Below are 24286 nucleotides of genomic sequence, written 5' to 3' on the forward strand. Positions count from 1 at the left end.
TTTAGGAAAGCAATGTTTTATTAAAACCAACAATTACTAAAATTTAGAGATTGCTTGTAATACATTTTTAATACATAATGTGCATTAATTTGTATTGATATAGTCTTTGTTCATTTATTTACAATTTCTCACTGATTTTTATAAAAAAAATATTATTTTTCTGCTTAAAAACTAAGCATAGAAATAATGTAAAAATTATTTTATGATTGATAATTTATTTACAATAAACAAAATGAGTATAACTAGAAGTAGTATAATCGAATATTATTTCCGGAAGGCGATACAACCTTTAGTCCCCATCTCCAAAAAATGTTGATTAATAACCTATGATGGAATGAGACTCAAAAGTCAGATAAATGGAAAATATTAAAGGATTTTATTTATAAATTAGACACGGCTTAAGCATGATATTAAATTGGTTTATTAAACGAATAATATTTATTTTAAATAATAATTTAATGAATATAAAGCATACATTATGCATTAGATAAATACATAGACATGGTTTTATTTATAATTTAAATATATGAAAATTTCTAGTGATAAATAATAATATATTATAATTGGTTTTTAAATTTATATTACATGCATAAAGTTTTTTTGTAGTTGTTAATTTTTATTTCTACTTACTTTACCATAGGGAGAACTTGGATTTGTATTTAAGAAATAATTACCTTCTTTCCTGTAAACAATTAAACAGTTTATATGGTATAAAAAATTTCATGTAAGTTTCCGTAAACAAACTGTTCTATAATAAAAAAAATTCTATCTATATATACAACATAAGAGGGTAAGTTAATATAATCATTCCTAAAAAATCGCATTTAACAAGGTAATTAAATTTAAATGTAAAATATTTAAATGCATTAAAAAAAAAAATAACGAAAAAGAGACATAAGTGTGCATAATTATTAAAACTAAGTATTATTTAAGCGACTTTTTTTAACTATCAATAAATAATTCAGGTAATACACGAATCACGATGGTAATATTCAAAATATTTCCTATAATAATTTTATATATTATGTCGGTTAAATGATTTATACTTACGACTTATCGTAGGGCGATTTTCCTAACTGAACCGCAAGATCTGTATTGTTTGAACACAACCCTTTATTGTAATCTTCGTAAGAGGCACATGGAATAGCAGTAAACGCATCTCCCTTGTTTATAGCTTCGCTATAGTAATAATAAGCTCTTCGATGACTGCAAACCGCTGTTAAAACGAAAAATAGTAGCATTTGTATATATTTATGAACACCTACAACTAAAATCGTAAGCATTGTACATGCGTAATCAATAACACAGCCAGGTTGAGGCCAATCGCCGCCGTTTGGATAGAAATCTCGGTGTCCTAAATTTTTTTTAAACCCAAGAAACCCTCCAGAGGTATGTACCACTTCAACTAGTTTGGCATGACTATAATCAAGACGTTCGTCGGGACCTGAATTCGAAAATAAAACCTCTGCTGGGTCGAGTCCTAAAAAAAAAAAAAAAATTTGTATTTGTTCATTGCTGATTAATGTTGTGACAATTAAGAATGTTTATTAAGCTACCGGTTATGTGCTTGACTTTTCCATACTTCATTTCATTATTTGTTAGGCTAACAACATGAGCTCCTAGCGAAAATCCAACTAAATGAAAATCTTCTGCGCGAGCACCCGTGGATGATGTCATATGATCAATAAATAAAGCCAAATGTTTAGATACATGTTTGGTATTTTTTGCTGCCGAGTTGTACCACGGAACAGCAGCTAGTTCTGACCAATCCACGGTAAATACATTATAATCGTTGTAACCCAAAAATGCTGCATTAAAACAATTCAACTTCATACGTCATAATATGAATACAGGACACATTAAATTCATTTTTTTTACCAAAAAGTACTTATATGTAATCCCTTAAAAAGTAATGTGTGGTCTTTGAAAGGCAGAAAGGGCTGCTTTGTCAAATATACACGTGCCAGTAAAGTAGTATTTTACTTTGGGGAAGGGGCTGAATATTTATGAATCCAGCAAAGTAAAAACTATAGGTTTTCTTCTCATCAGTTAGTACTTGGGTGTTGGGAATAAAACTAAAAAGTAAATGTAGGTAATTCACATGAATTTCTTTTTTTTTCCTTTCTAATTAACAGTATTTTTCTTATTGATTAATTAATCATACAGTAATGTTTTATAATTTGTTTTTAGTACCACCTGAATAGCTAAAATAACATTTTTTTGTAAAATACATTTAGTGAATAATCTAAAAATACATTTTTTTTCACTGAAAAGAAAAGATCGGTTATAAATTTAACAGTTGTGAGTTGGGTAAATATGTATTGTATCTAAACATTGACTGTCTCGCTCTATCTTCTGACCTATCTTTAAAACGATAGACAAACTTTTTTTTTTAACTTTCGCTATCAATTGTAATAAAATATGAAAATATTGTCTTCGGTCAATAATTAATATATAATCTCCTGACGCTTTCCAATGGCCAACGTATACTCTTCTTAAATAATACGTCTAGTGTAAAAGTAGAAAAAAATATATTATAGTAACATTATCTACTAATTATTTCATACTCATTATCGCCAATCGAAGGTTTTTTTAATAAAATACAGTTCATTATATAATACATGTTTGTTTTATTTAAAATAATGATTACCTATTGTTTTAGGTGAATTAAATACACCAAAATTGGATGTGCAACCCTACTCTCTTTTGTTGGAATGAATGGGGTTTATTTAGTCAATTCATAAATTATAAAAATTATTTTTTGAAACCAAATATGTATAACATATATGTATACATATAACTATTTATGAGACATTATGCATATTTAGATGCATAATCGTATAATCACGTATTTAAATCATTTTTATTTTTTAGATACTTTCTGGAATACCGCATAAATCTGCTATGTTGATTGTATTTGTATCTCAAAACAGTTAACTTGGAAAATATATTTGTTGATATGCTAACATGGTAACACATTCATTCGTATTTAAACAACATTGTATTCAACTTATCATTATTCATATTTACACAATATATTGTTATTTCAGTATTTTTATATACTTGTATGATACAAGTTGTTTCTACTCTAGGTACCTTACTTTACTCAAAATAATTATCTACCGCGGTCTTATGTGTTTCAAAAGGCCTAAAATTAAAACTTAACCGGATGAAATCTCATCAAAGTCAGACTATGAAAATTTAGTGGACATTAGGCCTAACGAGAATAGCTTGAAAACTCGTTGTATCCTAATAGTTGCAGCTGACGACAACGATGAACAGAGCAATCATTTTTCAGTAGTAAATCGAAGATATTGAAAAATCGATTTTAGCGTTACCAGGTATACAAGAGGATTTCCTACAAAAAACCTTGAAACGCCTTGAAGATGGAGCCAAGTTCCAATGGACACAATGGACAGAATTTCGACAAATGTCTGATTGTCGATTAGAGTATATATTATATTTATACATATCTTATTGGTATCGACTACGCTACAAAGTTGTGCTGAGTAGAGTAAAGAGTTATCATAACGACGCCATTGAAAAAGTTAGTAAAAGTTGCTATATTCCTACCAGAATAAGTACGGTTAAAATGTCTTTAATAGCTTTCAACGTAAACCCGATATCGGTATCGAATCTAATTGATTGAAAATATCAATCAACCATTTACCATCTACCATTTTTATGAACTCCAAAGTTTATGAATACATAAAATTGTTACTCCAAATTACAAATGATAATCTAGTAATTTAATATTAGACCACACTTTAACACACGATTTACCTATAGTTTACTGAATTAGTCCTTAAATGATAAGTCAAAATTTAGATCCTTTCAACTCGGTATTAAAAAAAACAAAATCTTTATTTTATATTTTTTTATTTTTTATTTGTGTGTAGAATCTTAAAATAAGCGAATTTTAAGGTTTGCAAATTGTGTAGTTCTTTGTAACACATATCATTTTCAAATTTTTTTAAGCATAATTGAAAAATAGATGTAAAAAAAATGCGTATTTAACTTATAAAAAAAAATAGCTAAAATTTCACAGAGAAGTCGAAAACAGAAAATTATCTTATATTTACACATTATTATTTCAACTGCTTAGATTACCGTGGTCGTTTTTTCGACTTTTCTATGAATTTTACCTCTTTTTTTTTTTTTTTTGTTATTATGGAGAACCCAGTTTGAAATTTGAACATTTTATGTAAAATTTCCTCAGCTTTCAATTCCCTTCATGGGAAAATTTATATTCATTTAAATTTTTTTAGGCATGCCGGTTTGCCAATTTTAGGCTGTAATTTGAAAGTTGTATTTACCGTACATCAGGTACAGTAGTTTTTCCAATGGGGTTAAACTTTAAATTCTTAAAGATAAAAAAGTTTCCCCGCCATTTTTTTAAAGGATTGATTTAAATTGCCCCCTACTGATTCTTATTATTATCGTGGCTTTTCAGTTATTTAAGTAATAGTTATGACATACCATCTCTAAGTAAAGGAAACATAATAGAATCCGTAGCACTGTCGCCAAATCCATGCACCAAAACTTTAGATTTTCTCTCTGGTCGAAAATACTTAAATACTGGTAAACATTTTTTATCCATTAATTGTTCTTCTGCCTTTATTGGATTATCTCTGTACATATAAACATGTATCAATCAAAATAATGTTAGGTACCTATATTTATTTTGGGTTTAAACTGTACCGACGTATATGCTTGAAGTATAATATGTATTATAGTATAACATATCTACTATGTCCTTACTATTGTGTACTATATAGATCAAGTTAACTGTTATTCCAACTATACGTCGTTTTTAATTTTATGTTAAAACATCCAAATATCTAATATAAATACCTCGTATACAAATAAAATTTAATGTTTTCAATTAATGGTTCTTGTTCGGAATTGCGTTCCAACCCAGACAGAATAGCCAATTGTGGATCACCTCGACCATTGGGCAATAACATCCATTTAATATCCTCGTTGTCTTTATCATCAACTTGGTCCTCCGTTACCAAATACTTTTTCTTGTAATTTTTCTACAAACATAAATAAATATACTTTATTAAATATTGTATTTAACAATTACAATTTGATATACCAATTCAACATAATTTGGAAGTAATATCAAACAAATTAAGAAGTACATTTTAATTGACATGTTATTAGTGTTGTATACAAGTTGAAGTTTAAATAAATATAAACCGAAGACATAATGTTCTTAGGAACCGTTTTTTTATTGTATGCAAATTTCCTAAGGAGATATGACAACCCTCTTTTTTTTTACAGGCGTATACATATTTGAATAAAATAAAAATTAGTCTTTGTTGTGAAGAGTTATAGATAATATAATTACTATTTTAAACAGGCTTTGAATTTAATATATACAGTGTCCTATATTATAATATTAATCGTATACTTTATAGTTTATTTCATTAATCACGAAATAAAGTACTTATTCCAACTTATAAGTGTAAAACTCAAACAGATGAGATATATTTTTAAATCAAAATTAACTTCTGTAACAATTAAAACTTTAAGTAAAACATAGCTTAGAGTTATCACAGTAAAATCTAATATGTATTATATATATATATATATATATATATATATATATATATAATAGTTGGATGATGTATAGCTGAGACATAATCGTTTTTACTTTATTTTACATACGAGGAAACATTTTATCGCTTGAATTACAGTTCGCAACTGTTTATTGTTGTATTATCATTGAAGTATACCATTCGCATTTTAATGTTTATTTTTAAATATATAGCTATACTACTAAATACATAATATAATCATTGTATAATCTACATATTTATTTGATGTCCCTTACAAAAAAAACCTTTTGTAAGTTTTTTATGATTACAATTTACATATTTTATGCTATTCTTATAAATTTGTAAAGTTCGGCGCCGCCAGAATTAATATCAATATTTGATAAATTAAGAAATTGGTATTTACCATAACTCACTTTACACAAAATTCCACTTTTCAAACGTTTAGCTATTATTATTTGACTACTACGAATGTAAAGATATTACGAATGCATGTAGTCTGTTTTTAAGGAGTTTTATACAGGTAATGTTTAAGAAAAAAGAGGTTTTTATAAATTTCGACCATGTTAATTAATTTATTATTTTTTTTATTGATACTTCAAATCCATTAATTTGATGTTATTTATTTAAATTGTCAATAGCTATGTATTTAAATATAATAAATATTGTATCGGTTGTAGAAAAACTGCCGTCAAAGCAAAGTGAATTCTATTTGTCGGAAATACGGAAATCTTGTATATAATCAAGCTGCAGAGAATGCGGCATGTAAAACTGCTGCAACTGTAGTCTGTATCGGCACTATCTACAGCTGCTATAATACCTTCGGCGATCATTAAAATTATTTTCGCCATCGGATATCAATTAATTTATTTAGCCAACGCCAGATAATTTCTATAACTGGGTATGTCATGCACTAATGTCTAATACATATAAAGACTATAATATTTTATAGGTGTTCGGCCTGTTCCCTATATCGCCTGCATTCCACATGGCACATTGTGTCGAACAAAGTTGCAATTTTCAGTTCGACCGACGACCATAGCCATAAAAAACAAACTGTACGTTTAAAAATTATGTTTTGACAACCTGCTTCCATAATTTAAATGTGATATTACTCTATATATTCATCACATTAAAAATGTATTTTTCCGTTTGTTATCATTGCATAAATTACATGTATAATATATAGATAAGACTGTGACATAGATAACATTGCAATTGATAGAGTGAATAATATTTCATTGGTAAATAGGTACCTAGCAGTAATTAGATATTAATTTGATTTTGGTATGATCGTCATTACGTAGTGCATAGGTCAATTAATCAATGAAGGGTTTTCTATGCTAGATATTTTGCTCTATTGCCGATCCATCTACATTAAATAACGAAGGATTATCAATTAAATTTGTAAAAATGGTTAAATATTTTGAGAATCAAAGTCTATTTCCTTTTAAATGGGAACAAGTGGTTCACGGTTTTTGGCAGAGGTACCCAAATCCTGAAAGGTAATATATTTTTTTGAATAAAATAGAGCATAATTAAATAACACTGACTTTGCTGTATTTAATTTTTTAGCAAGCATGTACTGTCAGAAGATGTGTTGCATAGGGAGGTCAAAGACAAAAAGTTACATTCAATAAGAATGTTCACAAAAACAAACAAATTACCAAAATGGGGTGAACGGTTTATACACAGCAATGTAGTTCGAATCGTGGAAGAATCGATAGTCGATCCAGCAAAAAAGACTTTAGTAACGTACACAAGGAATATAGGTTATACCAGTGTTATGGTGTGTTCTGTTTTGTCCAAATAACTGTGGTACTCCGTACTTTAATTAATATTTGTAATAACACATGCTTTGTTAGGGTGTCACTGAAAAAGTTATATATAAAGTAAATGAAGAAAATCCTAGTACAACAGTTGCCGAACGATCGGTATGGATTGAATCCAATGTGTTTGGCATGTCAAAAGCAATTAAAGCATTTGGCCTACAAAGGTTTAAAGTAAATAGTGCCAAAGCAGTCAAGGGATTTAATTATGTGCTCAATAGTATGTATGGAACAAATGTTGCCAATCCTACTGCTGGTGGATTAATGCATCAGAAAGAAAAGTTTAAGGACGCTTTGAAGCAAACTAATTACAAACCAGGATCTTATTATGTTCAGTAAGTTAAATATTATTTTTAAATTAACCATTTTTTTTTTACATTTCTGCAGTATGTACAAGTAGAAGTGTACATTTGCATGATTTCAATGAGTAACGATGAGCAGTGGTTCTGATGTTCCAACGTTAAGGTAACCTTATGACTAAATTTGTCGAAACATCAACAATTGTATAATTTTTCTTATTAAGTGGTTGTTACTTATGCTATATTGCCTAAGTAGTAGTTATCCAGCACATAAGCACCACTGATAACTCCATATTGGCTATTCATATTTTTTGTCACAGGATTCTAAAATTATTTCTCGCTGATTATCAAATTTGCCTGGCCCAAATTACCAATAAATACTTCACTCATACTTAAATATTATACTATATCTTTATGTAACCCAATTTACAAAATGTATAATAAATAAAAATGTTTTATTGTGGTAATGCCTCAATATGTGATGGTAAATTAAGTTATACATTTGTAATGAACATTTTTTTTAAAATTTATTTGTTTCAGTTGAGTATCTGATCAGATTCTTCCTTAAGACTTTCAACGTAGTTTATGATCAACATTAAAAGGTAGACAATTAAGTAATTTTAAGCTGATACTTGTTGTATGTAGTATAAGTGTTATTGTGGTATACATTTTTTTCATAATTTATTATTTTAATTTGTGTACAGTTTTTAAATAATAATTTTTGTGATCGCCTCTATTAACTTGTCACTACTTGTTTTGGGTAAGAGTGTATACCAGTTACATTGTGATTAGGGTAATAAATGCACGCCAATCACACTTTAATCAAGTGTGACCAAACATAACGTGAATAGTAACAGATTAATCTTAAGCTGTTTGAAGACATTAGGCGTTTAATGACAAACTTCTCAATTTAAATGCTTTAATTAAGAGGACGCTAGCTAAACAAACTTAATTTTAAGTGTATAACTAATTGTTTTTTAAACCATTTTATTTTTTTTGCAGTAGGTTTAAATTTTTGAAATTTTGCAAACATAGAAAACAATATTATACATTTTATGCATTGGTTAGGTTATGTTATTTCTAATAGCTTCATCTTTATCCATTGCTTAAAATTCACCTTTTTCCTGTCTTTAATTTATTTTAATTAAAACTTATTTAATTGCAGGATCAAATAAAGACCTACGATGTACATTGTAAATTATTGTTTTCAAGTGTTATAAAATGTTTGGGATTCTATGACCACTATGGACTAAATATGATGGTTTATAACTAATTATAATGAAGAAACACAATCATTCGATTTTATAATGGTTTTTACTCTAAAACCATCATGCACCGAATAAAACACAATCTGCTTAGCTATGTTCTAGTACAAAAAAAAATTAAAACTGTGGCAATAAATATGGTGAAGGTGTCATAAAATAAAATAACTAACAATAAAGAATCCTAATTATACTGTAGAATTATTTTACAGTAGTATTAATTTTTACTTAAAATTTCTCGAAAAATTGCTTATGCCAAACACTAAAAATTAAAGCAAAGAAATGATATAATGTACTATTTAAATAAACCCTTAACCATAAAATATAATAATACACTTTAGCGCGTCTCATTTCTTAGTATGTTGTATGTGCTGATTGGTGGTAACTTAGCTGCCGAAATACGTATACGCTTTAGAGTATTATTTTTGTTATGGATTTATTTAAATGTTTTATTATTTTATTTCTTTACTATATATTCCACAAGTGTACTTAAGTTTTTCTCTTAAAAATTGTTGGTTTAACGTCCTTTCTTAACAAATACAATTAAATATTAAAACTAAAGTATTTATTACTGATTTATCAATAAAAATTTAAAACTGCTTATCAGTTAACTCCAATTTAATAGTATTTTAAGCTTATATTAATTAATATTAATCTAATGCAATTTGTTGATAAGTGGTATTAGACAAGTTATACTTTTAATAGAACATTATCATTTTATTGAGAAAATTAAATATGTTTAGAATATTTACATATTTTTCTTTTAAATTTATAAAGACAAAAATATTGGATAGTTCTATAGTAGAAAGTTTGTTTTGTAGGAAACTAGTTTTATGTTAAATTGGCTAGCATAATTTGTATTATTAATTTTGTAATTCTATTATATGGTTTTTATGTTTGTAGACCTCAAGTTAAATCAAGAACGAACATCCATCGTTTTCAAATGTAATTTTTTTAGTTTAGTGTATATACATTTTGTTTATTTGGTTTAATTTCTGTTGGATAAACATTTGTTGTATAATTTATTAATTAATGTATGTTTATATTTATTAATATGTTTTCCATTTTCATTGTATTTCAATTAAGTATAATAATTTGAAACATTACAACTTGTTTTTTAAGATAAGTACAATTTAATTAAATGGTTATGAAAGCCATTATTTTGTTTTAATGTATATTTTTTTTGTATGCATACATTTGTATGGAAAACTAAATACATTTCCTGTCAACATTTCTGCCAGAAAATTATATGTAGAAAACATTGTCGTTAAATAAACTGTTATCATTATGTTTGAATTATATTAGTTTAAATAAATTTAAAACAATTCTGCACCTACAATGCTTCCAAAAAACCAGTGTATAATTGTTGAAAAAAATTATGTATAGCAAATTCAAAATAATATATTAATCTCTAAAAAGTCTTAATCAAGTCATTATATATATAAGATTTAAATTTTCAGATTTTGTTTTATAGGGTACCTACTATTCCACAATCAACATTAGGACATGCATACAAATTGTTGTACATGAGATCTTTTCAAAGTATTTAATCGTTTTATTTGTAATATTTTCGTCTAAACCAAAAAAATATCTCTTAATTGTAATGTGGTATTTAATGTGCACTTATCCTGTTTAAGTGTTGAGCTGTGTGCTTATATTGTATACATATATTCATATAAATAGATAAATTATTTACCGTTAACTATTTTATAACGAAAAATTATTTATATAGGTGCTTGTAAAATCAAACGAGTAGTGCGCTTATACAATATACAGCGTGATCAACTATCGTGAACCACTCAATATCTCGGTGGGTTTAATACTATGCGTTACCGTTTAAGTTTCAAAAGTTGCTATCGAAAAAACTTAACTAAGTTGGAAGGGGGGTAAAAACAAAAGAATTGTGAACAATTGAGATCACATTGCATAAAAACACTATGTATTGTATGTAAAGACAAAATTTAATTTCTCATCAAACCCAGTGAGATATTAAGTGGTTCACGATAAGTTGATCACCTTGTATACAAATATTATCTCGTAACATTATTTATTTTTTAAAAAACAGTCAACTGTTTTGTCTTCTCTATAAATAAAAGTGTTTTTAGTAGTAAATAGTTATAGAACAATAATATATACTTAGCATAGCATAAACACCATATCTACTAGCTGGTATTTTATCACGAGAAAAAAACCTTGACATTTTTAAAGGAATTACCATTTTTTTAATGTTAAGATATATTGTTTATTATATATATTTTAATTTTTTATGCATGCATTAAGTGTTTGAAATGAGGTTTATACCGAAGTGCTCGTTTTGATTATAAAATCATTAAAAACCACGAAAACATACATATTTAAACTTTTACGGACTAATAATTTAATATAATGTAACTTATTAGTTATTTGTTTTTAAGTACCTACGTAAAACCCGTATTGTTTTCTGTATTCTGTTTTGGAGTATAGTTTTTGTCAATTGAACTAGGTTATTTGTAATCGTTATTTTTAACTTTGTACGAGGAAAGTGAAAATATTCTTAGTTGGTAAATATTTTTTCTTTCAGAATTCATTCGCAGAATAAATCACTATAACGTTCATTATTGCGACGTAATTTTTTTTTTTTACCGTTAACTCAAAACGTATTAAATACTTGTCTTTGTCATAATACGCAAAGATTATCCTCTTGACAATAATAGCATTCGTCGCAAGTTCAAAATTCTATGTACCGCAAAAACTATGTTGACACAGTTCCAAATTTAAGGCTATTTATAAATTACTTTTTTTTCCTGTTCATCATCACATTCAATCGCAACTGTTTAAGTCTAGAGCTACTACTTATATATCATTTGTAAACAAATCGAACGTGTATGATGTTCTAAGCAGCGAGGTAGTTTTAAAATCAGCGGTACTTAATATAAAATCTTCCTAAATCCAAGTTCTAAAAAAAAGGAAAATAATGTGTTTATTAATGGTTTGAAAATTATAAACCAATTATATCGGAAAGTTCAAAAAGACAAAATTAATAACATTAAGATTAGAACAATTGAATTGGTCATTAATAATATGGTAAATTACCTTAGAATGTTTTTTTTACATATTATTACTAGATGATAGACTCAATAATACTATTATTAATGAATGTAATTGACGCCGAATAAATCAGTGACTACAGAAAAATGAATGATATAAATTTTTAAATAAATTTATATAAATATTTATGAAGATACTAATTATTATCTTTATACCTATTATCATAAACTAACATTTAATCTCTGGTCTATGAATAAAATTTATATAAAATTGATTTTGGTTAACTATCTTTAATAAAACAACTCTAAATTACTCCGATTTGGAAAACCGTCAGAATACTTTTAGAAACAACCAACAGACCAAACAAACAAAATAGTCACTCGAAATTTCCACAATAAACATATTTTTAGTAGGTAAATTAGAAAATAAAGTATAATATATGTGTATTGTATTTCAATTATTTCATTACGCCGCTTTAGAATCTAGATAATTAATTGTAAATTAACGTTGTGCGCGTTATCGCACAAAGTTAATTGGTGTATTAAAATTTAAGAAAATCGGAGAACGAATTAAAATTACAAAAGAGGTCAATCCGACTATCAGACAAGTGAACATAATTTTCAATTCTTCGCAACTGTATTGTTCTGAAGAACTTTCTCAATAACTAGTAGTACCTACCTACAAGTATAATTTAGTATGGCGAATTCTTAAATACCCCTTTTCAAAGTTAACGGTTAATAAATATTATTTGTTTGTTAGTGATTGGAAGTCATAAGGTCATAGTATTTATACATTTTCACCATATAACATATTGTTTAAACTTTAACGTAACTGACGTCAGATTATTCGTTATTACCGTCGTCATTCAAAATATATAATGTGTTTTATCTGCTGTCAATAACATTCAAACATTTAATAAAAATGTTCCATTGCACGAACAATTATTGCATAATGTGTGTTAACTATATTATAATGGTCAAGTATATTATTAAATAGGTATGTTGAGGGCACAACATACGTACATACTATGTACGTACATACTGTTATTCCGATATTTAATGGTCTCTACAAAATTATAAACAGTTTATGAAAATAATATACTTATTATCTGCATTTAGATTCTATATTAAATATAATAAAAATTGAAAAAATATATACGCGTCTCGTTATAAATAAAAAAGAATTTGACATACTGGATTTTTTGCAAGTTCCACTTATTACAAATTCATGTTTTATACTTTATACGTTTCTTTAATCAAGTAAATGGGAAAGAGCATTATTTGCTCAATTTTATTGTGTAGGTATGACTTCTGATCTAAATAAATATGTTCTATTTCATAGACCGTACACTGTATTATAATGCTAAGCTAGAGGCATATTTAAGAATAATGGGGCCTGCGGGGGGGGGGGGGGTGAAACAGTGTTCGCCCCCTGTTTTTTTGTTTGAAGAGTAGGACGTTCATAGGTATATATATGTACAGCGTATATTGTATAATATATATATATGTACATACAAATTGTACAAAGCCGTAGCTGGTAGTTATAAATTATTCATAAGGAAAATGTGGCGTGATATTACAGTTAATGTAATAAACACAATTCACAATCTCGGCGTTATTGCAAATCATCGCTAACCTAACTAATACAATTTTTATTAGAGTTCCTATAAGATATAAGTATACATAGGTAATAATATAACTTACACGTACTTGCTGGTAATTATTAATTGATCACATACAAATATACTTGTACTCGGATGCGGGGGTTGGACGTGTAATTTCAAGTTTTATATAGCGGGCAAAATCGAAACGGTTCATATTTTTTTTAAATCATGATTTAAATAAATATTTATAATTTAAACGAATGTTTATGTACAAGAAATAAAAAAGTTCAGTATTAAAATGTATAATAAATAATAAGTAATAATAATAATAAGTTGGTATACTGTCTAAAGAACAGCGGAATATTTAATATTATTACTGTTTGATTTAAAATTGTTGAGGGTTTTTCAAACTAAAACATAAAGATATTACAATTTTATTAATAACTCGTTATACGTTAACACTAAAAAGTAATTCTTAACTCAGTTTTTTTGGAATTTAATATAAATTTTAATCTAAGTTCCAAGCATGACTTTGGGTCATTTATAAAGTATCAAATCAATCCAATATTAACATCATAAGAATTTCAATAAAAGTATTTAATAAATGACGTTTTGGACTGTTGAAGCACCTAACAATATAATAAATACCTATTTTAATTATAATAGGTATTTGTGCCTACGTATTTTTACACATAATTAATAATTATGTGTATCTAATATTTATATACACGAGATTCTCGAGAACCTCAATTGAACGGAGTTCTAATTTTAAATTTACAGTTATAACTGTTCGTTTAAAATCGCGATACAGTTGTGTAAATTAATGTCATTAATAATTAATCTCATATACAGCGCTTTTCTTCATAGATTAATAAATAATTAGACTTAATAGGTATGCTCTTTGTCTAAATGTTATACATTTATACTATGATATATATTACCAATAGAAGCTACGCAACACATTAAGTATAAGAAGATAGGACGTAATTCAGTCTTAAAGAAAATTATTGGAGAAACATTAGCTGCATACTATGGCGTACCTAGGCTTATTTACACAATTATTAGCTGTAAACATTCTAATAATTAAACATGTGTAGGACGTACATCGCTATACCCACGACTTATGAGGTCTAAAACAAATCAGGTAGATAACTTGATAGGCTGAAGTCATATATTGTCATCTATACTTAACTGCTTTATTTTCACAACTGCTAAGTTAGCGGAGTCATAGGCGAACATTTTATAAATCTTAGGCACCCCTTAACATATGTTAATAGTCCTAAAGAAAATGATTATTTAAGTACAATAACTAATTTTAATTTTAGCATTGGTAAGGAGTTGTAGCATGCAGTGGCGGATTTACGGGGGGGTGGGGGGGGGTCCATGGGGTCTGGACCCCCCCCCCCCCCCCGTAAACGCTGATATAATGTTTTATTTGAAATTAAGTATATATTTAATGTAATAAAATAACATGTTGAAGTATAATTTTTTGATATTTTAAAATGTTTTCAATTATCTTATCTATTCTTGTGTAGGCAAACGGAAGAGTACCTACTAACTGCCCCTATCGAAAGCTGGTATGTGTATTAGCCATTCGCATTAAATTGCTGATATTATGTTAAATTATTGACGATTATTATAGCTACAATATCTGTATTTCCAGTAATCGATTATGTTGCGATAGTGAATTTATACGTATTTTTCCTTTTAACAGTTCTTTTAGAAGGGACGATTATATTACTATTTTATACTGAAATACTAGTATTGACATTTGACTGACGCGGACTTACGGTAATGCAATACGAGTAGTCGAACTCGGGAAATTACAAATTGTCTAAGCTTAATTAGTGAAATTCGAGATTTCTTCATATTTCCCAAACGAAAAAACGTTTTATCACAGAAAATCCTAGATTCTTCTTATGACACTACAAAAAAAAACCCTGAAACGTAGTTGTGAAACGAGGTGGATTGAACGATACCACGCAGTGCATGATTTTTATGAGGTTTTCGAATTTGTTGAAGAGTCTTTCGGTGAAATATCGGAATGGAATGATAGTGATACTAGTGGAAAGGCACAACGATTGCAAAAATCCATGTTAGATGGAGAATTCATTATTGCATTATTAATTTAAAAAAAGGATTTGGATTTGGGTTACCTCTATCAAAACAATTGCAAAAAGTAAACATTGATTTGAGATTAGCAACTAAATTAGCTGCTGAAACTCTAGAAGAAATGAAGATATTTAGAAATACTGCTCAAAAAACATTTCAACAAATATATACAGCTGCACTTGATTTAGCTGGAAAATTTCAAGTAGATATAACAATGCCTAGAATTACAGGAAGACAAGTATAGAACGAACATTCAAACAAAATCCACCGAAGAATACTACCGTATATCTATATTTATTCCATACATGTTTATTCTTACATTAATGAACTTGAACAAAGATTTGTCCATCATAAAAGTACACTTTATAATTTTCAGTCATTATTTGAATCCGAAGAAAATGAAGATAACTTCATAAAATTAGCCGATTATTACAAAGATGATTTGGAGTCCATAAACCATTCGTTATTATCAACGGAGTACAAGTTATGGCGAAGAAGATTAAAAAACATGACGGAAAACGCACTCCAAGCTATGACTGTTTGTAACAAAGAAATATACCCAAGTGTCTTGAAATTATTCCAGATCCTTGCTACTTTACCAGTCTCCACTGCATCAAATGAGCGCACCTTTTCAAATTTGAAGCGAATCAAAACGTATCTAAGAAATACCTTGACTTAAGTAAGGATAAATTATTATGTCAAATTTAAAAAAAAATGATTTGTAAAATTAATTAATAAAAATATTATTTTTAATTAAATTTCAGGCTCGATTGAACGGCTTGGCAATGATGTCGATTCACAGGGATGAAAGCTGTTTAACAGTTGATTCAGTATTAACCGAACTTTGTAAAAAAAAAAAAAGAAGAGTCGATTTTGTTTTGTAAAATAAATATAATATAATATTTAACATTAAACTTTATGTGTGAATGACGATATATTTTATAATATATAAATAAAAATACAGGCAACACTTTTTTAATAGAAATAATGTCTTTGAAATATACATCATTTTTCAGGACCCCCCCCAAGAAAATGTTGAAAATCCGCCACTGGTAGTATGCAGGTTGCATATTTTGAGACCTCGACTCTTTGAATTTTCGTTCGAATGGTACCTACTCCATTTTAATTAAAATGGTTTTATAGCGTGTTTCTCGTTAATTAACCGACGGAGGCCACGGTATGTTTGATTTGTATGATAATAGAGTTCGAACGACGTCCTTGGCATTTGCTTCGGGTGTTTGAAATCAAAAGAACAGATAATTATTTTTGGAAACACCACGTGGATGATTGAAAGCACTCAGCCAGTCTACTTTTTGTTTATTGTCTCGTCAATGAAATAATTAAATCTGTTATTTGAACGACATATGGTGAACTCAAGTTTAGTTTAAACTCAAGTCCAACGTCGGGCAATCATTTTGAAGAAGACCGTTCAATATTAGGCACTTTTTTATCGGGGCGCAATTTCAATTTTTAACTCGGGGGAGGGCTGGACATTTTTTTTAAATGTATATATATATATAAGTAAATATATTTTTGTATTTTAAAATTGTATGCATAACCTAATTTTTTTGGTGGGGCTATGTCTAGCATTGGATGGGATAAGCCCACCCTAGCCCCTCCGTATTTGCGCCTATGATTAGGAGAGCATTATCGACGTGAGACGTCTCACATCGGTGACGGCGGACCGCGGACGTCGTGTCGACTGTCGTCATAGGATGGAAATCGCGCCACTGTGCTGTGCCGGTGAACCGTGAAAAGTACAAAAACGTGTTTACCCGGTACCGACAACAACAACAGCGATCGGTGGAAATGGAAAACGCACGATGAATCACGATAAATTAAATTATTATAATATTTTGTTTGTCATGGTTAGTGATCCCCGCCGTCCGTGTGCTGGACGTTAGTTTGTTTCGCGGACCAATGGTAAACGGCAAGCGCAGTCGCACGCGCCGCACACGGACCACCGCCGTCCACCGCACTTGTTTGTGCGCCGAACCCAACAGCTGTTTTGTCAACAACAACAAAGACTCGCGTGCGACTCGGCCGTGCGTATTACACTTGTGTGCGCGTTTATGTGTGTGTGCACGGCACTGTTCGCCGATTGTTGGCTGATGCGGTTGTTGTCTGGTCTCTTTTAACCCGTTCTTGTTGTTGCGGTCGTCGATACACTGCGACTTCTCAATAGCAATTAACACCCGTTAGTTATTCTCTCCGAATCTCATATGCGACGAATAAAGTGTTCGTTTCGTCGTGTTAGCCCTGCCGTAGCGTTTCAGTAGTAGTGTTCCAGCAGTAGAGCGCCTATCCCTTGTGTTAACCCCCGGGAATCGTCGCGGTCGGCACACAATGAACCGCTGCGACAGTGGACGTCCAGTCGACGACGACGACGACGATGACGGCGACGTCCAGCGGTCCCGCGAGTGCTGGTGGTCCAAGAGAATGGTGCTGATGCCCGAAAAACGCGAACAGCAAGACCCCATGGAGCCGTATACCTGTGAGCGAATCGTCGTCATGCTTATCCAACTTAAGGAATATTTAGGCCCATACTGGTTGACTCCTTGGTTTTTGGCCTATATCTATCCCACCATACTGGTGTACGAGTAAGTATTATTATGTTTTCAAATTCTGGATGAATACTCGCCCAATAGAGATATTTATAAATTAATTTAGCCAGGGGTATTGTATCGATAATTAATATCCCTTTTGGAAAAATGTTATCTAAAGATTCATTGCAAAAGTAATCATAAACCTATTAAGCTTAACTAACATTTATAAATAAGTGGTTAATTAAATTCAAATTAAACATTATTCTGCAAATAAACATGTATATAACAAGTTGCAATAACTAGTTTAAAAATAAAAACATTATTTGCATTAAAATAGTCTGTTTTAAATTATTTTTTACAACTTCATTTACATAAATTATTAAAAAATACAAATTGTTACGAGTTAGTCATGTTGTTATCTAGTTTGCTTAATTACCATAATTTTGAATTAAACATTTTTAATTTTAGGTAGATAGTTAAATTTGATAAATTCTCAAAAACATTATCAACATCCGATATTGTGTCGTATAGTTTGTTCTAGTTTGTACACCGTATATACCTAAGAAATAAAACATAAAAATAATTGGAAAAAACTGTTTGAAAAATAATTATATAATTTGTACTTTTTTTAAGCAAATCAATTTAAAATTATTAAATGTCAACTGATTTTTTGTTTGTTAATAAAATAACTTATGTTGTTTATACATATAAAGGTATCATGTGGGACAATAATTTAAGCCCAATATTTGGTCAAGGTCATAGGCCGAATGTTGGCATTAGTTAATAACACAGCATGGCTATTGTTTTTTAATTTTTTTTTGAAAAAATTATTTTATTTTAAATAAACATTTAATAGCGGCAATTAAAAACTAAAAATTAAAATTTTAAACAGACATTACTATTAAAAGTTCAAACTTTAAATAGGAAAAAAAGATGACGCAACAATTAGATTTATCCCTATATTTATATTTGGCCAAGATAAGACTATGATAAAATGTTCAATCATTGCGAGACATGTAAATAAATCTATAAGAAATAAAAATATCAATAAAAGCATTGTAATGACAATAATATGTTAAAAAATGTATTTTTAGTATTAAGGGTATCCATCTCGATTAAGGTTGATTTTCTGTCTATAACGATGGATTGCCATAGTTCCCCATATATCATAATTAACAATACAATAAAAGTATTTTCAAATACATATTCATTAATGATTCACACCTAGCCATCTAGAAATGTACTACAGTAAAAGTGTAGTTTTCTCTTATTTTTTGGGTTTTTCTTAATAAAAAAAAATAGTTACAGATTTTTAAAAAAATTGGCACTAAAAGTGTACTACAGGATAAACTATAATAAAAAAACAGCTTCTCATGAGAAAAGGGTTAATGATATTTTTTTGGTTTGTGAAAGTTTATCAATATTAAAAATTTGGAACTAATTTAACTGTATTTAGAAAATTAATAGAGCGACGTAATTTTAATTTGAAAAATATGTAAATCTGTTAGGTATTTTCTCGATATTAAAATGGAAGTGGTGAACTTTTTAAATTATTGGCCCAATAAAGTATCTGAGGTACGAATTCTGATCTATAGAGTAGCTACACGAAAAATTTGGTTCATGGTATAAAAAGGTATTATGGGTCCAGAGAAAAACCCTAGCTATTTTTTTTTTGTTCCATGAAAACGCATTGAATCATGGATATTTTTTTGAAAAGTGAGTCACCATATCCAGATAAAATTCTCCCCTCCATATGTCACATTTTACAAAGTTGTCGATTTTTTTATATTACATATTGTCTTATTTGGTATCGCAGTCAAATTTTTTAATGTGACCAGACAGCGTTGCATATTTGATGATAGGACACTAATTTGGAATGACTTGACCCCCCAGCCCAAAATAAATTGTTTAAAAAATGCAAAAGGTTTAGGTTCACAGCCGTGGATTGAACTGTAGAGTGGTCGCGCAAAACACACCACATTCAGCCAATGAACCTGTGTCAATGACTCGATTTTATCCCTGGAAATAATCGTTGTACCCACCACAAAACATATTCATGTAAAAAAAAACACATCGTAAAACAATACAATACCTATAAAATAATAATAATAAATAATATATCTAAATAAAAATAATAATTTATTTTTGAAAACTTGACTGGAGCCTAAAGAATGTACTTAATCTTTACTGCAATTTTCAGATCTCATGGTATTTCTGGAGCTTTTGTGTATTGTAATATTATGCAAATAATATTTTTTGTTGGCTTTGAGTTTTGGGATGAAAGTTTTAAATGGACACCTTTACATTACACGTAATTATCTTTTTGCTATTAATTAATATTGTTTTTTATGTATAATTTTAGTTTTTTTTTTTTTTTTTAGTATAAGGTCATATATTTTGCACGTTTTGGATCTACAACAACTAACAAAGAATATTGATGAATTGGTAATTGTTACAACTCAGATTTTTTAAATAACCCTACATAATTAATATTGTTATTTATATGATTTAGATAATGTTCTGTTTTTGGGTTCTTTCTTGGGCTGCAGTCCCTATTGTATGTTTCCTATGTGGACATATAGTTGAACTACCTTCAGGACGTCTTGAACGGATGACTTCATACACAACAATGATGACTGTTACATTTGTAATAGGTAATATCAGTTGTAAATACTTGATAATCAAGAAATAAGTATAAACTATAATTCTTAACCTATGTAGTAATGAAACTTTTAGGGAAAAAATATTTTTCAACTTGAAAATTTTACCCTTGATGTTACCAACTTGGATGACAATCGTGGTTTTTTTTTTGGTTCTATTTAGCTTTACCGATTTTCCGTGCTTTCCAAACATTTACCCTTTCCTTTTTCAATACAATTTTTACAAATTGTTTCAAGAAATATAAAAAAATAAGTATAATTTTTTTCAGCTTACATTGTTCTGATGTTGTGGGTCGAAAAAAATTTGATGGAAATTGAAACAGATATAATTATGCCGTCATCATTACAACGAGATCATATTGAAGATTCTATGTTACCCGGTAATTTGAAATTAGCATTAATACATGATTACAATTATTGTAGGCATAACATTTTGATATTACATTTTAGATATACCCGATTTGGAAACGGTTTACGAAGATATTTCTATACCTAAAGAATTTAAAATAGATCACATTTGGCAAGGGTTATTGGAACATGAATGCAACAGAAGTATTTAAAACATTTTCAAACTAAACATTGCTAGAATATGTATAATATGTAAATTATTGTTTCATTTTAGGTGATACTGTAAAAGAAGTATCATTAAACCAAATTGAACAAGGAGAAGAGGCTAAAGAACTAGAAATGGATGTGATATCTTTATCGTCCAGCACACTAAGTGATTTTGACATAATATCTGACGAGGAAATTAATCTTCTACAATAAACATTTTATCAACATAAAAATACTGCTAGTTTTAATGTGCAAAAAAAAAATGATTTGTAGTTTGTCAACTATTTAAGAAACTTTCGTCTTTTTACACTTATGTTTGTTTAATGTAAAATGTGAACTTTCAATTAGCTGTATCTTTATGTAGATTTATTTGTCAGGATTAGTTGTTTTTATTATAAATTGTTAAAATTGTTAAATTATAGGTACCCAATACAATTAAATATTTTAAAGTTTACATTTAAAAATGAGATACGATAAAATGTTGTATAATATTGTTTTGAATATTATGTTAGGTTTTACTTTTCAGAAAATTGTTTGCAACTAATTATGTTAGAAATTACAGAACATCGCCGTACATTTTTATTATGATCTCATGTACACAAATAATAATAGTGCCATTTTTTAACATTTTTTTTTTTTTTTGATTGACCTAATTGATGACAGAACACAAGTCTAGATTCGGTGTTGACATTTTAAAGATATAAACATTTCTCTGATACAAAATTTTATATTATACTGTAGAATATATATTATTGTCTTAAATTATCTTTACATGGTTTATAAACAATCATAACGCTAAATTTACTTTTATAACTCGCTAAAATGTATTGCACTTGTATTTTTTTTTTATAGTTTAAAAACTATAACATAAAATCATACTATTTGTTCATAAATAATAACTGTTATTAGTATTATCATCTATATTAATGATTAAAAGTAATGTTTTAACTTAACAAGTAATCTGGCATTTTGAAATTTGGCATTTTTATTATTTTATTTTACTGTGATCTAAAAATTTCTGAACACTTGCTTCTGTCTTGGTTACATTTGAGTATATATTTTTTTTTTTTTTTGGAAATTACTAAAATTATTTTTATAGAAGAAAAAAGTACATTTTAATATTGTAGTAAAGATTTTAGGTTACTTAAAAAACAATTCATGTGCAGTCTTCCTATGTCTGCCTGATTAAGTATTTGTGTTATGGTGCTTTTAAAGTATTATTATTATTATTATTATTATTATAATTACAGTTATTATTTTGTAGTGAAAAATTCTAATATCAAGTGTGATTATTATCTTTATTACATAATTGTAGCTTCCTGTGTTTTAGGATGAAAAAGAGCTTTTTTGTGAATATATATATATACATACATACTATTGTTTTTATAGAATTTTGTTTTTCCTATTTCAAACAAGCATACACTTAATAATTATAGTCTTAATTTTAACATTAAGATTGTTAAACCATCATGAAAAACAACTGAATAACTTTTGGCCCATTTGGGAAGTAATGTATTTAATAATCTTCAATACTTGCATAATATTTTCTATTAAAATCAAGCTAAATAAGCCAGAGTATTTGCTCAGTTTGTAATATATAGTGTATGGTTTTTGATAAATGTATCCACATAATGTGAAATCCTGTGCAATATCTGAAAGTGAAGGGACTTTGACGGCATAAAAGTAAGTATTAAATCGAGCAAAAGCCACTTTCCGAAAAAACCATCCTGTTTAATGATGGTAGAAAAAATCCCATCTGTGATTCGAAAATTCAAAATAATAAATTTCACTGTTAATTCACAAAACTCGATTACTAATTAATTTAAATTACCCCCGACTCGTATTTAAATGAATTGAAATAAGTTTACTAAAAAAAATATGTTTAAAAACAGAAGAAAAAGTTTTTTTTCGATCAAATACTGTTTATACTATTTTCGGTGCCATGTAGATTTATTATGTATACAATTTGATATTACTAAAACATTTATAAAACAAACATACACGGCGCGTTCATAATGAAAATTTGAAATCATATATGGACGGAAAAGTGTTTATACAATATATACCGTACATAGTACTAGGTCATATAAACAAATTCGATGTGTTATTTTTTACTTCTTCGAATACAAAGCTACAGTTCTTTAGAAATTTTATTTTTGCGTCCCTGGACAGAAGTAAGACCAATATGTGTTCTTACTGAAAATAATCCGACCTGGCAGTTAATGTCAAGCATATTGTGTGTTTTCGTCTGTTATACTACGTGTCTATTTAATTATTAATTTATATTTAACATAAATAATAATCAAATTATGGTTTATAGAAATACTCTACAAGTTGTAACGAAACTAATATAACAGGGTTGAAACGTATAATACGGTAAAGTATAAAACACATAATTATAAACGTTTTATACCGTATAAAAACAAAATTTTAAGTACATTTATATTTTATATATTATGATATTATATCTTATCTTATCGCGGTAGTATTATTCATTGTACTCGTGATATTTATAACATTTTTAGTGTATACTGTGTAGTGTACAGTATACAATATACTTAAAACAAATGACAACTGTACATGAGTATATTATGTTTATAATTTTTTAAATATAATTAATTAAATATATATAATTTATGACTACCTAATTATATTTGTACTAAGTATAAAAAATAAAAATCTAAATAATATCTGAAGTAAGAAGTATTTTTAATTTTTTTAGAAAGAATTTCAAAACAAAAACATATTCTACGTTATATACGTTTTATACGTGTATATTATAAACCCTGTAATATAATGTTTTAACAAAAAAATGAAAAAATTAAATAA

At 28.1% G+C, this 24286-nt stretch overlaps 3 protein-coding genes across 4 annotated transcripts; 2 read left to right on the forward strand and 1 right to left on the reverse strand.

The window, feature by feature from the left end:
- Nucleotides 1–475: 475 nt before the first annotated feature.
- LOC126833357 (lipase member H-like) lies at nucleotides 476–5197 on the reverse strand. The gene is made up of 7 exons (XM_050564641.1): nucleotides 5102–5197; nucleotides 4855–5039; nucleotides 4480–4631; nucleotides 1557–1808; nucleotides 1289–1480; nucleotides 1051–1216; nucleotides 476–682 (listed from the first exon to the last, which is right to left on the reverse strand). Exons 1-7 carry the CDS (start codon nucleotides 5159–5161, stop codon nucleotides 610–612), a joined length of 1080 nt encoding a protein of 359 aa, XP_050420598.1. The 5' UTR covers nucleotides 5162–5197; the 3' UTR covers nucleotides 476–609.
- A 1586-nt stretch (nucleotides 5198–6783) lies between these two features.
- On the forward strand, nucleotides 6784–10108 carry LOC126833338 (PRELI domain-containing protein 1, mitochondrial). Of its 2 annotated transcripts, none has more exons than XM_050564606.1 (5): nucleotides 6784–7069; nucleotides 7140–7353; nucleotides 7430–7728; nucleotides 8233–8294; nucleotides 8858–9510. In XM_050564606.1, the coding sequence occupies exons 1-4, from the start codon at nucleotides 6978–6980 to the stop codon at nucleotides 8234–8236; spliced, it is 609 nt and encodes a 202-aa protein (XP_050420563.1). In that variant the 5' UTR covers nucleotides 6784–6977; the 3' UTR covers nucleotides 8237–8294; nucleotides 8858–9510. The 2 variants fall into 2 exon arrangements, with proteins under 2 accessions (XP_050420563.1, XP_050420562.1); XM_050564605.1 differs by lacking the exon at nucleotides 8858–9510 and adding an exon at nucleotides 9858–10108 and having other exon boundaries at nucleotides 6785–7069.
- Nucleotides 10109–17590: 7482 nt separating this feature from the next.
- Nucleotides 17591–22456, forward strand: LOC126833739 (uncharacterized). The gene is made up of 7 exons (XM_050565245.1): nucleotides 17591–18296; nucleotides 20443–20553; nucleotides 20624–20687; nucleotides 20755–20896; nucleotides 21172–21282; nucleotides 21353–21454; nucleotides 21525–22456. Exons 1-7 carry the CDS (start codon nucleotides 18043–18045, stop codon nucleotides 21668–21670), a joined length of 930 nt encoding a protein of 309 aa, XP_050421202.1. The 5' UTR covers nucleotides 17591–18042; the 3' UTR covers nucleotides 21671–22456.
- The last annotated feature ends 1830 nt before the right edge of the window (nucleotides 22457–24286 follow it).

Source organism: Adelges cooleyi, unplaced genomic scaffold (genome assembly GCF_023614345.1).
Source record: "Adelges cooleyi isolate 19-005CV unplaced genomic scaffold, UGA_ACOO_1.1 ACOO_flye_CR_arks_rails_tigmint_CR_PRNA_2, whole genome shotgun sequence".
Classification (NCBI taxonomy): Eukaryota; Metazoa; Arthropoda; class Insecta; order Hemiptera; family Adelgidae; genus Adelges; species Adelges cooleyi.

What these genes read in the sequence shown, in the direction of transcription:
- LOC126833357 (XM_050564641.1), bottom strand. Translation starts at nt 5,161, where the DNA reads ATGTCAATTAAAATGTACTTCTTAATTTGTTTGATATTACTTCCAAAT. An exon ending in GTTTCCTTTACTTAGAGATG is followed by an intron (nt 1,809 to 4,479) that starts GTATGTCATAAC and finishes GTTTTAATGCAG; the next exon opens with CATTTTTGGGTTACAACGAT. An exon ending in AAATCGCCCTACGATAAGTC is followed by an intron (nt 683 to 1,050) that starts GTAAGTATAAAT and finishes AATTGTTTACAG; the next exon opens with GAAAGAAGGTAATTATTTCT.
- LOC126833338 (XM_050564606.1), top strand. Translation starts at nt 6,978, where the DNA reads ATGGTTAAATATTTTGAGAATCAAAGTCTATTTCCTTTTAAATGGGAA. An exon ending in AGGTACCCAAATCCTGAAAG is followed by an intron (nt 7,070 to 7,139) that starts GTAATATATTTT and finishes TTAATTTTTTAG; the next exon opens with CAAGCATGTACTGTCAGAAG. An exon ending in TAGGTTATACCAGTGTTATG is followed by an intron (nt 7,354 to 7,429) that starts GTGTGTTCTGTT and finishes ATGCTTTGTTAG; the next exon opens with GGTGTCACTGAAAAAGTTAT.
- LOC126833739 (XM_050565245.1), top strand. Translation starts at nt 18,043, where the DNA reads ATGAACCGCTGCGACAGTGGACGTCCAGTCGACGACGACGACGACGAT. An exon ending in CCCACCATACTGGTGTACGA is followed by an intron (nt 18,297 to 20,442) that starts GTAAGTATTATT and finishes TGCAATTTTCAG; the next exon opens with ATCTCATGGTATTTCTGGAG. An exon ending in GACTGTTACATTTGTAATAG is followed by an intron (nt 20,897 to 21,171) that starts GTAATATCAGTT and finishes AATTTTTTTCAG; the next exon opens with CTTACATTGTTCTGATGTTG.